Source organism: Aquarana catesbeiana, linkage group LG03 (genome assembly GCF_042186555.1).
Source record: "Aquarana catesbeiana isolate 2022-GZ linkage group LG03, ASM4218655v1, whole genome shotgun sequence".
Taxonomy (NCBI): Eukaryota; Metazoa; Chordata; class Amphibia; order Anura; family Ranidae; genus Aquarana; species Aquarana catesbeiana.
This window is the reverse complement of record NC_133326.1, coordinates 702038794-702053325: the sequence shown is the minus strand read 5'-3', so window position 1 is coordinate 702053325 and position 14532 is coordinate 702038794. Positions and strand designations below refer to the sequence as shown.

Here is a 14532-nt window from a genome sequence, read left to right as displayed (position 1 = left end):
TTCTGTGCCAAATATGCTGCAGAAATCTCCCTCCACTGAGTCTGGCTGCATCCATTTTTAATGTGGGCAGCTGAAGCTGCTGCCTGTTGACTTCCTGGATTAACACAGACACACAGAGGCACACAGAGGCACATAGACACACACACACACACATACACATATACAGACACACTCACACCACTGCTTGCCTCCACATTTTACCTCTCTCGATGAATACGCATGGATCTCTGCAGTCTCTTGTTATCTCTGCTCTGCAGCTCTCCTTGGCTCTCCTATGACTCATCACTCCTCCACTCTCCTACCCCCCTGACCCTCTCATAAGATTGAGAGAGAGAGCTGCACATGATGTCATTAGCCTAGGCTAATGACCAGACAAGAAACAGGAAGTGGGCTGTATAAGGTATTTACTGGCAGTAAAAAAAATGTTTTACTATCCAAAGTTAAAACAATAACAAGGGCAGAAGATTTAATAGTTGGAAAGATGAACAAATGAATGAAGGTCTGCTTTAAGTATCAGTGGATGTAAAACCACTTGACTTCTTTTCTCTATAGCAGCCATTCTCAACCCAGGTTCTGTGGGTTCCTCCAAAGGTTGCTAGGGGTTCCTTGAGCTGTGGTTGATCGGCCTCCCATTTGATAGGGCCTCCCTAGTTCCAGAGCCAATGCTAATTGGCAAAACAAGCAACATGGCACCAAAATGCTTTTGCTGTGTGTAAGGATGGCATTCTGACTATATTTAGCAGAGAGCATATTGCAACAAACGGTTTCTACTGCAAACATTTATATTCACGAGACTTGAAACATACCTTAAACATTTTCTGCATCTATTTCCTCTTAGTGTTTTTTACTTGACATGTTGGTTTTAATGTATGCTTATGAAGGGAAGTGTGGTCAAATTAATATTCTATACACTATTCAAGTCTCTATGTCAGCTAATACATTTTCATAGTTGGCTCTACATACCAACCACAAACAGTCATCATGAATATCTCCAGCTTGGTTTTCTCACGGCTTCTCTACTTGATTTCTGCTTGTTCTTTTTGCCAGTCTGTGCTAAGACAGAACTGTCAGGTTCTTGAAAAGAAATATTATGCACAGTTCATGGATCTGAAGTTTGACAGATGTGGGAAATTCGAGAAATTAAATTTTTCCATTGCAGTCCATTGTGACCAGGTGGAAAAACTTCACACGGCTCTGAAAGACACCCCACTGAAAACAGATTGGCTTTGCCTAAAGAAATATTGTGGAGCGACCCTGGAAACTGGAGCCTTCGCTCGATTCACAAGACTGAATGCTCTCTACATAGTAACAAGGGATGTTGAACTCCAACCTGGTACCTTCAGCGGTCTTCCTCAACTAACCACTCTTTGGATCGAGGCAGAATCTACAGCTAATAACATTACATTCCATAAGGATACATTTTATGGATTAAATTCACTGCGAGAACTGAAAATATCTTATATACACCTATCAACATTCAACTCTTCACTATTCAACCATCTTCATCTTTTGGACAATCTTATATTGGAAGATAACAACATCGGTTATCTATCTGATGTAACAGCATCACTAGGAACATTCAAATACTTAAAAAAACTCTCTGTAATTAGTAATAAGATTGCAGAACTTAGAACAGCTGATTGTCTTACTTCTCAAAATTCTACAAGTTATGGAGAGTTTGTAGATTTCAACATCAGCCACCTTGACCTAAGCAACAATCGATTAGCCATCATTCAACCTAAGTCTCTCTGCAACTTTCCACACCTGGAGCTTTTTTCCTCTCACAGTAGTGGCCTTGAAATTGAAGACCTCTATGAATCAGGTATCAAGACAATCAAAACAGTTTCAGTTCAAAACACTGGTCTTGATATATTTTATATCTGTGCTAGTGCATCCCATTTAAAAGTGGAGGAACTTCTTCTCATGTTTTCCTGGATATATAAAATTAACACTTCCTGGGGCTCCTGTAAAAACTTAAAGAAGTTAAATTTATCGGGCAATGACTTGGATAAGATTGGGGTAAAACAAATGCAAAAATTACATGATTTATTGGAACTGGATTTATCATATAATAACCTGGAAAGTTTAACATTTTGCAAAAACGAATCTGTGCCAACATTGAAGCTGGTTTATTTAAATGCATCTTTTAACTATTTACTTAGGCTACAGAAGTTACAGTTTGCATGCTTAAAAGAACTTAAGAGTTTATCCCTGGAGAGCAACAAAATTAATTACATCGATGACTTGGCCTTTGATGGTTTGGATCAATTACAGCTTTTGAATCTTCAGCATAACAACCTATTCAAAATTGGCGAATTCACATTTTCAAACTTGTTTTTGGTAAGACATTTAAATTTATATGAAAATGTGGTCAGTACATTTAATTCACGAGCTTTTAGAAATGTCTTTCTTAAAGATATAAAGGTAACCTATAATTATAATGTTGATTCCTATTGGTGGAAATTTATACGAAGGTCCTTAAGAAATATCTCAGTAAAGACCAAAATTTTCGACTTGAGAGAGGATGTTTTAGATGCATTTCCTTTACTTGAGAGCTTACAAATAGATTCACACGACATAGTCCTCAGTTGTGTTGCATTCTCTGAAGCTAAAGAATTACATTTGAAAAACACTGTCCAATTTATAAATACTGATGCACAGTGGAGCCCACTTGCCAGTTTTACAAAACTTGAAAAACTGTATTACTCTGGAAACCCACGGGATATTTTTAATGATAGTGCTATTATCAACTCGTTGAAAGACGTACCATCATTAAAGTTCCTTTATTTGCACGATACTGATAAAATCATTAAATATAATCAGATAAACATCAATACAATTTTTCAAAGACTATCGCATCTCAAAGTTTTGCATTTAAAGAATGCTGGAATCGATTGTTTGGATTCCAAGGAGGTTTTTAGTGATTTACAGGATCTGGAATTTCTCATTATTGAAAATCAGAACATGCAAGAGGTTGAGTCCATTGTATTTGATTCAATGCCCAAATTGAAGTACATTTATTTTTTGCAGACAACTTTTCCCTGTAGTTGTAAGTTCAATGGATTTCTCTCATGGCTGGAATCTAACACACGTGTGTCCGCCATTGATTTTTACCATCAAAAATGTATCATCAAGGACGTCAGCATGAATTTTATATTTTTCTTAAATAACAGTTGTCGGAGTGATTTAGATTTTATAATGTTTGTACTGAGTTTTTTGTGCACACTGTTGCTTATGTGCCTATCTCTTTTCCATGAAAGTATCCGGTGGTATATTCTATACTTAGTCTACACAGTTAAATTCTGGCTGAACCACAGGCTCCAGCACAAAGAAAAGTGCGAATATGATGTTTTTGTGTCTTACAACACAAACGATGAACTATGGGTCACAGAGCAACTTCTTCCCAACCTGGAGCAGAAGGGTCCTCAATTCTTAAAAGTGTGTATCCATAACCGGGATTTTGAGGTCGGCAGAGACATTGTGGAGAACATTATGGACAGTATCTATAACAGCAGATGGACGGTCTGTATTATTACCCATAATTACCTGCAGAGTAATTGGTGTTCCCTAGAAATGAGGATGGCAATGTACAAGCTACTAACCGAGAGCAAGGATTCTTTGATTCTAATATTCCTTGATAAGATCTCTAGAGAAGAGCTGCAATATTACCATAGACTGACTAAGCTTTTGAATAAAAAGACCTATCTGGACTGGCCAGATCATGAGAATAGGCAACAGCTATTTTGGGCAAGATTACGTAAAGTGATCGCTAAGTCTGGAAGAAAGCTCACATAAAAAAAGTTAATTTTTAACTGTGAATTACTGTCAGTCATCTTTGGCTTGAGTGCATCATCAGCCATTAGAGCATTGTCATGCCTCATAATCTGTTCACCTTCATTTTGAAGACATGTAAGTGACATGCAATGGGGTTGATTTACTAAAGGCAAATACAGGCATACCCCACTTTTAAGTACACAATGGGGTTTATTTACTAAAGCTAGAAAGTGCAAAATCAGGCTCACTTCTGCATAGAAACCAATGAACTGCCAGGTTTTATTACCAAAGCTTAATTGAACAAGCTGGGGTTAGAAGCTCATTGGTTTCTATACAGAAGTGAGCCTGATTTTGCACTTTCTAGCTTTAGTAAATAAACCCCGTTGTGTACTTAAAAGTGGGGTATGCCTGTAGACTGTTCAGTTGCTTCAGAGCTTAGTAAATGAGCTAAAGCTTCACTTTGCAAAGAGTACCCAATCACGGCCAAGGAAAAAAAAAAAAAAAAACAGCATTTTTGGTTGCATATGATTAGATGATGGAAGTCAGCAGAGCTTCTGCTCATTTACTATGTTCTGGAGCAACTGCACTTGCAGAGTGCATAGTCTATTTGCTTTTAGTTAATCAACCCCAATGTGTCTTTATGTTTTCTTGCTCAGAAATCTGCATATTTTTACACACCCCCATGAATGTAGATTGAATGTGTCCAGGGGTATACATTCGTATGCAAAAGATAGAGTTAGCCTGTGAAAAAGAGCTATCATAATTTTTTACAGTTCTGTCCCTTATTGTAAAGAGTACATGTAGTACTTTTTTCCCCATGTTTCTATGTGCTTTCTAACCCTAGTTAAAAGGTCCAAGCATATCCCTTTTTCCTGCTGGGGGTTATCTGAAGACAGCTAAGAGATGGCTGTTTTATAGCTGACGTTTGTTCTGACTGTGAGCACTTTCCCAAGGCAAGCAACAGCAAGAGGAATGCAGAGCCTGAAACATGCCTACTCCCTCTGCCTTCCTCTTACCGTTGCCTGTCTTGGGACTGTGCTCATAGTCAAGACAAGCTTCCGTTATGAATCAGCCATCTCCTTCAAAGCTGTTTTCGGAACAGGTATGGCAGGAAAGAAGAGGGACAGGTTGGCCACAAGTATTCGCCACAGTAGGAGGGGACAGGGGTAGGTTGGTCCTTACTATGTATAATAAGACTTTAACCACTTGCTGACTAGCTGCCATCAATATACTGCGGCAGGTTGGCGCAGCTGCACGAATCGCCGTAGGTGTACGTCAGCCGCTTTAAGAGCTCTAGGGGGCACGCACGCGTGCAGCTGCGGCCCTGAAGCCGATGCGCATGGCCGGTGGCTGCAATGTCCGCCGGCCACTCGTGATCGCTCCACAAAGAGGAAGAATGGGGATCTGTGTATGTAAACAGACAGATCCCCATTCTGGCAGGGGAGTAAAGAGAGATCTGCTGTTCCTAGTGATCAGGGACAGTGATCTCTCTCCTCCTTCAGTCAGTCTCTCCCCCACAGTTAGAAACACCTCCCTAAAGGAGGTCCTAAAAATGTGTAAAAAATGAAAAATAAAATTGTAAAAAAATAGATAAAATAATCAAAAAATAAAACAACAAAAATAAAAAACTACTGACATCAGTGGCAGAATTACCAGGGCGGCACAGGTCACACTTGCGATTAGGCTCTGTTGTTTCACCACTATGGAGGGACCATGACACAGCAAGAAGGTAGCCCACTGTAAGACCATAATTAAGGGTCCCACGATGGGAGTAAACGGCCCCGAGATTAGTGGGAAGGGCCAGTGGGGCCCTTTATGGTTTCTTGCACCAGGGCCCTGAAGGTTCTAGTTACGCCTCAGTTCTGCAGCGAGTGTTTAGTGAATGTTGTATTAACTGCTTTGTAAATATGTCTCTAAATGTTGATAAAGGTTCCTATATATGACTTGTGTAGAACTTTCCATCATGTCTTCTCTGTTTCAGTAACTAGAGGTAAGCCAGCTGAAATAGGGACAAAGAATATTTCAGTAATGTAGTGTCTATTCTAGCTTCATACACCACTTCCTCCTCAATGCCAATCGTGGCTAAATTTTGTATATAGAATTTAATTTTTGTCTTCTAATTTGTTCTGTCTACTTGGGGTATCCTGCCCTGAGCTAAAATAGAATAGGATGAAGAGAAAATGTGAAAGATAGATATAAACATATTATTTGCCATAGTTATATTTTACCTTCAATATTTTGTTCTTATTTCGTTGCTCACATTTTCCCCAAATGGGTCATTGTGACAATAAAGCTTTTTGAAAATCCTTACATGAGTTGATGGTCTTCTTCATTTTATTTGTGTATATATTTTAATCACATAGATTTGTTGTGCAATTGTTATTACTGTATTTTTAGACAGTAGGACAAAACCCAAGTATTAATTGTTGACTGGACTACAATCCAATAGTCAACCTTATCTTCTTCTTCAACTGGAGCAGCAGATGCTTTGTAACACTTTGAATGAAAGCATCAAAGAGGAAGAACCGAGTAGCAGTGTCTTCAACAAAGAAATGGTGAAATATGGAGTATCATACCATGTCTTGAAAAAGCAATACACAGTCACATCCCAACATTGACAAGAACATGACAAAAAAGGGGGAGGAAAAACACCCTTATTAATAAATAGGGGACTTTCAAGGCTGTGTAATTAGGAGTGAGGTAACACAATAAAGTTTAATACAGAAACTTTAGTACATAGGTTAATTAAAAGCAGTGGTGGCTGGTGGGTTTTTCTTTTGGGGGGAGCGGCAAACAACCACCCCCGCGGGTGGCCAGGGAACGGCACTACCAACCCCCCCGGCAGTCGGCAGCACAGAACTACCACCCCCCCTTACCCCCCATCCCCCCCGGGTGGCCCCGGCAGTCCAGCACTTACCCGATCTATGTGGCGGGCTGTGGTGTCCTCCAGCACGGTCCTTGTAGGCGGCGGGGTGCAGACAGCGGCTCCGGTGTCTGTTCCTCCAGCGGCTTCCTCTGCTGTGTGTCTCCTCTCTCTTCTCCCTAAGCGCTAGGATTGCCTGACGCTTTGGCCAATCAAGATACAGATCTCACGACCTGCCTCCTGATTGGCGGGGAGGAACTTTAGTGTGAAAATAGCAAAAATGTATTCGCTATCGTCACACAACTGGGTGGGCTCGGAGCGTAATGCTCTGCACCCCGAGCCCACCCTTTTTTGAAGCCTATTAGAAGCCTATTAGAGCCTCTGGCTATAATCAGGTGCTTCAAAAAAACACCCACCTCGCATTGAAATCCATAGTCCGGTGCCCTGATATGTAGATCAGGGGGCTGGACGCATGGATAGGGGAGGCGGGCCACAACTAAAGAGCTCACTGGTCTTCAAAGACCATCAAATGACATTACAACCATAAAATACAATCATCACAAAAACACCATACAGGTATTGGATGAATAAAAAGTTAGGCCCGTTTTGCAGGACACTGCTGCTTTATCAGGGAAACCACGAAAGCATCTGAAAAATAATTTAACAGCATATTACAATACAGTTAATCAACATCATTACAAATGGGTATTACCATAATTGTGGTTAGAGGCTTACCACAGTAGAGTTTTACGCCAAGCTTGCATAATTCACTGGAATTCAGGTGGACAACTCACATACAGCATAACCACCAACCCCCCACCAACAGTGGTAGGAGACAGGGTCACGGGCATCAGACCATCCAGAGGGGAGATAGAGGCCATGACATGACAAATTGCAGTCACTGCAAGAATAAAATATATCAAAACTAAACTTGTAACCACTAAATGTATCTCAAAACGAAACTTATGACCACTAACATGCCATATTCATACCAGGACTCCCCACATACACACATCCAAACTAGACTAGCCACCACTAAAATCAGATGCATCCGTCACTCAAAGTTCCATCCATACATCACTACAACCACACACCACATAATAATGACACGGTTACTGGCAGTCATAGCCAACTCCCCAACTCACCCACAAACACAGCACATAACACAACTCTATACCGACAACATCCATACACCAACTAACAAGCAAACCAATTCCCAGCAACCCCAACAACCCATCCCAAAACACCCCTGAATACAACACAACCCACAGCCGCATTGCATATAACAACTACAATAATCATAAGCACCAACTAGCAAGCTACCAACTGTATTAAAGCGATGCTCCAGGCTCCTCCTAAATACATTAAAAGTTAGCAGCTACAAATCCTATAGCTGCTGACTTTTAGTATAAGGACACTTACCTGCCCCTGGATCCAGCCATGTCCTCACCCGATGCATCTGAGTAAGGGAAACAGGAAGTGAAGCCTTGTGGCCTTTCCTACTGCACATGCATGAGTTGCGCTGTGTCTTGTGAATGGTCCTGTAGTCTTCTTTGGTGTGTCCCAGAAGACTGCGGTTAATCGTTTGTGTGTGTATGAGGGGGGGGGGGCATCCAGCTCAGTTTGTGGTGGTGATCTGTGCCTGAAGTGGGAGTGGGTACCTGTCAAAACTAGGTACCAGCTCCCCCATGAAAAGTGCTAAATGTGGCAGTAGAGGGGGAAGGGTGCAAAGAAGCAGAGCTTCCCTTTTGAGTGGAGCTCCTCTTTAATAAGGGAGTTTTTCCTCTTCTTTTCCATCAACAAAGAAATGATGGTATTTCTACTCATATAACAGGGAAGAGTCATGAAACATCTAACTCTAGTTTCTAGCATAATGGAAGAAATATAACAGTTGCGATTGCATTTTAAATATTGTGCTGATCATATGGCTTCAACTAGTCATTGACCCAGAACAAGTTTGTTGAACCAGGAAAAAAAATCTGAATTCCTTTACTGCATACATGTTCAGGTAGTGTTGAAGAAAAAGGAAAAACTTGACACCCAGGCAACTAGCATGTGGGATTCGGGAGGGACCACATGGGGTTTGTTTGTGAAGTGTTCCATTAACATCTAGGATAAGGGTGTGGTAAGGATGAAGGGAATCCCGGTTTCTTTGTTACAGGGTGTCTACATTTATTCTCCATAGTCCCAATGTGTATAGGAATGTAGCCACACTCCCTTTTTCTCTACCGAGGTGGACTATGGACTTTGGGATTTGTAGTGTGCATAAAGCAGTGCACATGACCACAACTAATTTACACAAAAGTGGGGCAAATTGAGAGGTTTGGGAGAATTCAAAGACATTGCAAAGTCTCATTTTTTGTTTAATACCTGACATGTGGTCCTTACCTGCTCTGTGTAGTGGTTTTGCACAGAGTAGCCCGGATCCTTCCCTTTTTGGGTCCTTCTTCGGTTCTCCTGGCCTCTCCCTCCTGTCGAGTGCCGCTTGCTATGGGGGCACCCGAACCGAGCTGCAGATCCGTGTGATCTTTCAGACATTGAACTGTCATTCGGCACCACCCCCTCTCTCTCCTGATTGGCTAACTGACTTTGATTGACAGCCGCAGGAGCCAATGGCGCCACTGCTGTGTCTCAGCCAATCAGGAGGAGAGCCTGGGATGGCCGAGGGACTTGTGGACATCGCTGGACAGAGATGGGGCTCAGGTAAGTATTAGGTGGTGCTGAGGAAGCTGCTACACACAGAAGGTTTTTTATTTGAAAGCATAGAATGCATAGAATGCATTAAGATAAAAAAAAAAATCTGACTTTAACTCCTTTAAAAGAATGTAGCGCCACTTGAAGTAAGAGAAAACTTTCCCCCCAGTGCTGGCATCTGAGTTACTCATCTAGTGGTATCGGTAATGCTGCATCCAGAACACCACTCCCCCAACCAAGGTGCTATGAGTGAGCTCCAGAGGGCAGGGTGATATACAACAGGGGGACATGGTTAGCAGAGCAGGGTTGGCTGTGGCCATCTAACATTGCATCTTGGTCAGGTGGCTCACCACACCACCCTGATGTGTTTCACCCTGTCCACCAGGGCTCACTTATAGCACCTTGGTTAGGAGAGCAGGATCACAGATACCACAGGTTTTGGAGAATTTATTTATTACAGGTACTTATTGTATATAACACCATCAATTTATACAGCACTTTACACAGGGCCGTCTTTAATATTGATTGGACCCTGGGCAAAACTTTTCTTGGGGCCCCCATGTAGTTTCGCTCTCCACCTGCTCTGAGACATAGAATAAATAGCAGCTAGACTCAAAATCAGTTTACTGAATCAGATCAGGCAGCTATTGCGATTGGTTGCCAGAGGTTACAGTGTATCATTACCGCTCACTGACTGGTTGCTAGACGTTACAGCACACATTATGGCTCACTGATTAGTTGCTAGAGGTTACAGCACATGATTTCTGCTTGTTGATTGGCTGCTAGAGATTACTGTGGATATGACCTCAGGGGGTCATGATATACATATCAATGCCGCAGGCCACTGCTATTTACATATGAATGCCGCCGTTATTTACATTTGAATGCTGGTAATTTACATGTAAACACAGGGTCTGCAGGTGAGTCATCTGTACACAACAAAAGGGCAGCATTAGTAGCAGCATTTCACACTGAGATATTGGGACACAGCACGGGACGAGAGAATTTAAACCAGGATAGTTGGCAAGTATGAGGCAACTGCTTTGGGCCCCACAACAATGAAAGGGTCCAGGGCAGCTGCCCCTTTTGCCCTGCCTTAAAAACGGCCCTGACGTTACACATATATTGCATAGTCCCTGCACATACTAGAGCCAATTTACCTACCAGCATGTCTTCGAAGTGTCAAAAGAAACACAGGCAGAACATGCAAACTCCATGCAGATGCCGTGGCTGGGATTCAAACCGATGACCGTAGTGCTGCTAGGCAGAAGTGCTGACCACTTAGCCACTGTGCTGTCTGGAACATTAGAAGTAAGCAGAAAAACACAGTAGGAAATTATTTAATGAAAAATAAATTGCAGAGCCATCTAGTAGTGGATGTGTATGGATTATTTAAAACATAAGAATATCATTTAGTGTCACTTAAAACTTGATTTTTTTTCTTTTTTATGAGTTTCTTTTTTTGTCCATTATTTTTAGTATTTTTTCATAATTATTACTAAAAATAAATATATCTGTAGTGCATCCCACGTAGGAGCCACTGGTGAATAGGGGTCCCCCACCCTGCACCACATTTTCACAGGCACTCTTGAGTCAGGGCAACAGTCCAGCCAACGGGTCTCACACCAGCTTCTGATTGGCTGGATTGAGGATCAGTGTTACAACAGCGAAGATTAATTTGCTGTTGTAACACCTGGGTGGGCTCGTAGCGCAATGCTCTCACATATTTTGAAGCCTATTAGAGCCTCTGGCTCCAATCAGGTGCTTCAAAAAACACCCCCGCCAATGTAATTCAGTCGCCCTAAAAGGGGCCGGATGCCGGAATAGGGGGTAGCAGCAGCGGCTGTGGATAGATTTAGGCTATGCATGAATCTATCCATTAGTCATATAGGGGGTGGTGTGGAGAGAGGGGGTGGCGCCCGGGCGCTCCTAATGGATGGACCGCCGCTGAGCCCAGCAACTTTGTTTGGTTTGTTTATTAAGGGTATTGAACTTGAATGGGAATTAGATTATTATGGGATGCCCGTTTGACTTAAAATAACTCTTCAGGGGCACTACAACTATATACACACTCCTCAGAAATGTACAGAGCTGGAATGAAATATAAGCACGGGGCATACATGATGGGGTTGAAGGAACAATCACACTGCAAGGGGTTAAAGAGGGGTTGGTATGGCTTCAGAGAAGTAAATTTCACCCTTACCTGATTGGAGGAGTGTCACGGAACATTCCACACTCCGCTTGAGTGCTTCCGTCAGTATACCACTTCCTCCCAGTCTGGACTCAGATATCAGGTATTCCAACCGCTCATAAGCACAAAACAAGGAGACACTTGTTTCACTGCTAACATGGACTATATTTTTATTAGAACCAGAATACAGTCTTATATACAGTAGAAGGGGAGGTTCCCCCTCCTGCTCATATTACTCTAACAATACACCTGTAACCTAATTAACCTAATTAACATGAGCTAGTTTACTAAATCATTTACCCAGACCAGATGACTCAGAGACATGACCTGTAGGACACAGACTTGTGGTTACCAAGCTTCACACAGTAGTATAAACACAATAGCAGGAGCTAATTACAATTAGAGCCCTTTCACACCGGGGTGGGCGTCGGCGGTAAAGCGCCGCTATTGCAAGCGGCGCTTTACCGTCGGTATGCGGCCGAGAAATGGTTAAAAACCACCGCAAAGCGCCTCTGCAGAGGCGCTTTGCTGGCGGTATAGCCGCGCCGTCCCATTGATTTCAATGGGCAGGAGCGGTAAAGGAGCGGTATACACTCCGCTCCTTCACCGCTCAGAAGATGCTGCTGGCAGGACTTTTTTTACCGTCCTGCCAGCGCATCGCTCCAGTGTGAAAGCCCTTGGGGCTTTCACACTGGATACACAGCAGCGGCACCTTCGGGTCAGTTTGCAGGTGCTATTATTAGCGCAATAGCGCCTGCAAACCGCCCCAGTGTGAAAGGACCCTTAACGATACAAACAACAATCTCCCCCCTCCTCAGCCTAGTCATCAACAAACTATAGTAGGAGTAGACTGTTCATCTCCTAGCCAGTCCTGGAGGCCAATGTGATCAGCTCACACAATTAACATGTTGAGTTCAGAATCAAACAAACCAATAATAGTCTCTACATACATCCTGGGAGATATTGTGGACAAATATTACTGTCCCATTTTAAGTAGTCCAAGATATATTTTCTCACTCACCCTGTGGCAGGATAGCACAGGGTGACTTAGACATAAGAGGTGTATGGAGAACTGAAACAAGGGCATCCCCCACTTTGCAAGGGATTCTGAGGTCCACGGGCCCTCCCGTCACAAGGAGTTAGTGCAGGATAAGGAGGAGCTGGAGTTTTAGGAAGGGGGGAAGTAGGAGGCTCAGTTGCTGAAGACAAGTCGGTGTGGAAAGTCCAGCCCCAGAGGAAAAGTTTGGAGGTGCTTCAGACAAAAGGTTTGGCAATTGGGGTCCTTGAAGAAGGCACAAAAAATGGAGGTATTGTTGATAAATATGGCTGGACCCGTCTCAGGTATGGAGTCCTCCTGGTTTGTCTAGTTCAGTCTAGACAACCGAGTAGTAAGGGGTAGGGGTCTGTGGTCAGTTAGTAAGTCCCCGAGGAGGTGATGTGGCTGGGGACAAAATCTAAATTAGAGGTAACACAGATTCCAAAAAGTTTGGGATTGGTGTTGTCAAGGGTCCGCAATCATCTTTCATATAAGGTTTATGGTTAAATATGTTTTTGAGTTAATAAAGGGCCAAGCGGCCATTTAAATCCAACACAGTGCCAGTGTCATTAATGTGAAAAGAAGGCAAAGGTTGGGTAGGTACATAATTGAGTTGGGGCAGTAAGTTATCTGAACTACCCTAGTCAAGCTTCCTCCAGCACCTCACTTGCTTGCAGAACAAAATCACAGATCCAGCTGGCACACTGAGATCTGTTGGTCAGCTAAGGGGGAGGCATTAAGTCTCCACACATTGGATAGTGTGACTCAGTGACTTTCATTAACATCAACAGTAATAGGAGCATGATGCCCCACCCCGCCTCTTTCCGGTGGTTTTCAGGCTTGCCTGGCAGATCAGGAAGCCCGAGAACGGGTATGGTGTGTGGCAGCAGCTGCCCACAGTGTTGAGCATTGGAAAGATGGCCTCCGTTTATCTCTATAGTCTAGGAGGACTGGAGCAATGTCACTTCCGGTTCAGGTCCAATGTAAACAATGCCATTCTTTTTTAAAGCACTAGATCAATGTTTTTTTTTAATCTACCGCTTTCCATTGTAGAAGAGAGATGTGAGGTCTTACTGACCCCAGATCTCTCCATAAAGAAGGCCTGTCATGCTTTATTGTTGTCACAGGGGATGTTTATATTTCTTGTGACAGCAATAAAAGTGAACAAAAAAAAAATTGTAAAGGGACAGTATAATAATAAGTAATACAATAAATAATAATCATATTTTTTTTATTCCCCCCCCCCCTCATGCATGCGCACAGTGGTGAAGGCAGGTAAACACCCACATATGTAAACAGTGTTCATGCCACATATATGAGGTATGCGAGCGTCAGAGCAAGAGTAATCATTCTAGCACTAGACCTCCTCTGTAACTCTAAATTGGTAACCTGTAAGAAATTTTAAAGCATTGCCTATGGAGACTTTTAAGTACCGAAGTTTGTCGCCATTTCTCAAGCGTTTGAAAAACCGTGGTGACATAAAAAATTGCAGCGATCGCCATTTTATTCCCTAGGGTCTCTGCTAAAAAAAATCTATACCAAATATACAAATAATAATTTTGTGATCAATATCAGTCTCATATAAAACAATCAAAGTAGGTGAAGATATAAATGAAAAGAGTCCAATTAGTGGAACAATCCTATGATGAACCCATAAAGTCCACCACCTAATGGTGGTTACTCAGGGATGGGATACACTGGTTCTGGCCGGCATGTAGAGCATCAAGGGTGGTATATATTTAACCAAAAATGAGGGTTATATTCTCTTACCAGAAATGGTAGACTGGAACGTCAGCGACAACGAGTCAATCAAGCAGGGATGCCTAGATCGGCAGATCTCCAAAGCAATCCAAGTTGAAGTCCATTGGGATGAAACGCGTCAGTCTTGGCTTTCTGCTTCCAACATTGCTTTTTTATTCTGTTTTCCCAGTTTTTATTCTTATTGATGTAAGCTGGTTTTTATAATAAAAAACC

General features: G+C 42.4%; 1 protein-coding gene across 1 annotated transcript; it reads left to right on the top strand.

Annotated features, from left to right (window-relative positions):
• Nucleotides 1–981: 981 nt before the first annotated feature.
• On the top strand, nt 982–3821 carry LOC141134880 (toll-like receptor 12). Its single transcript, XM_073624310.1, has one exon. It carries the CDS (start codon nt 982–984, stop codon nt 3793–3795), a length of 2814 nt encoding a protein of 937 aa, XP_073480411.1. The 3' UTR covers nt 3796–3821.
• Nucleotides 3822–14532: the final 10711 nt, after the last annotated feature.

Excerpts from the sequence above, each read along its gene's own strand:
- LOC141134880 (XM_073624310.1), top strand. The coding sequence starts at position 982 with ATGAATATCTCCAGCTTGGTTTTCTCACGGCTTCTCTACTTGATTTCT.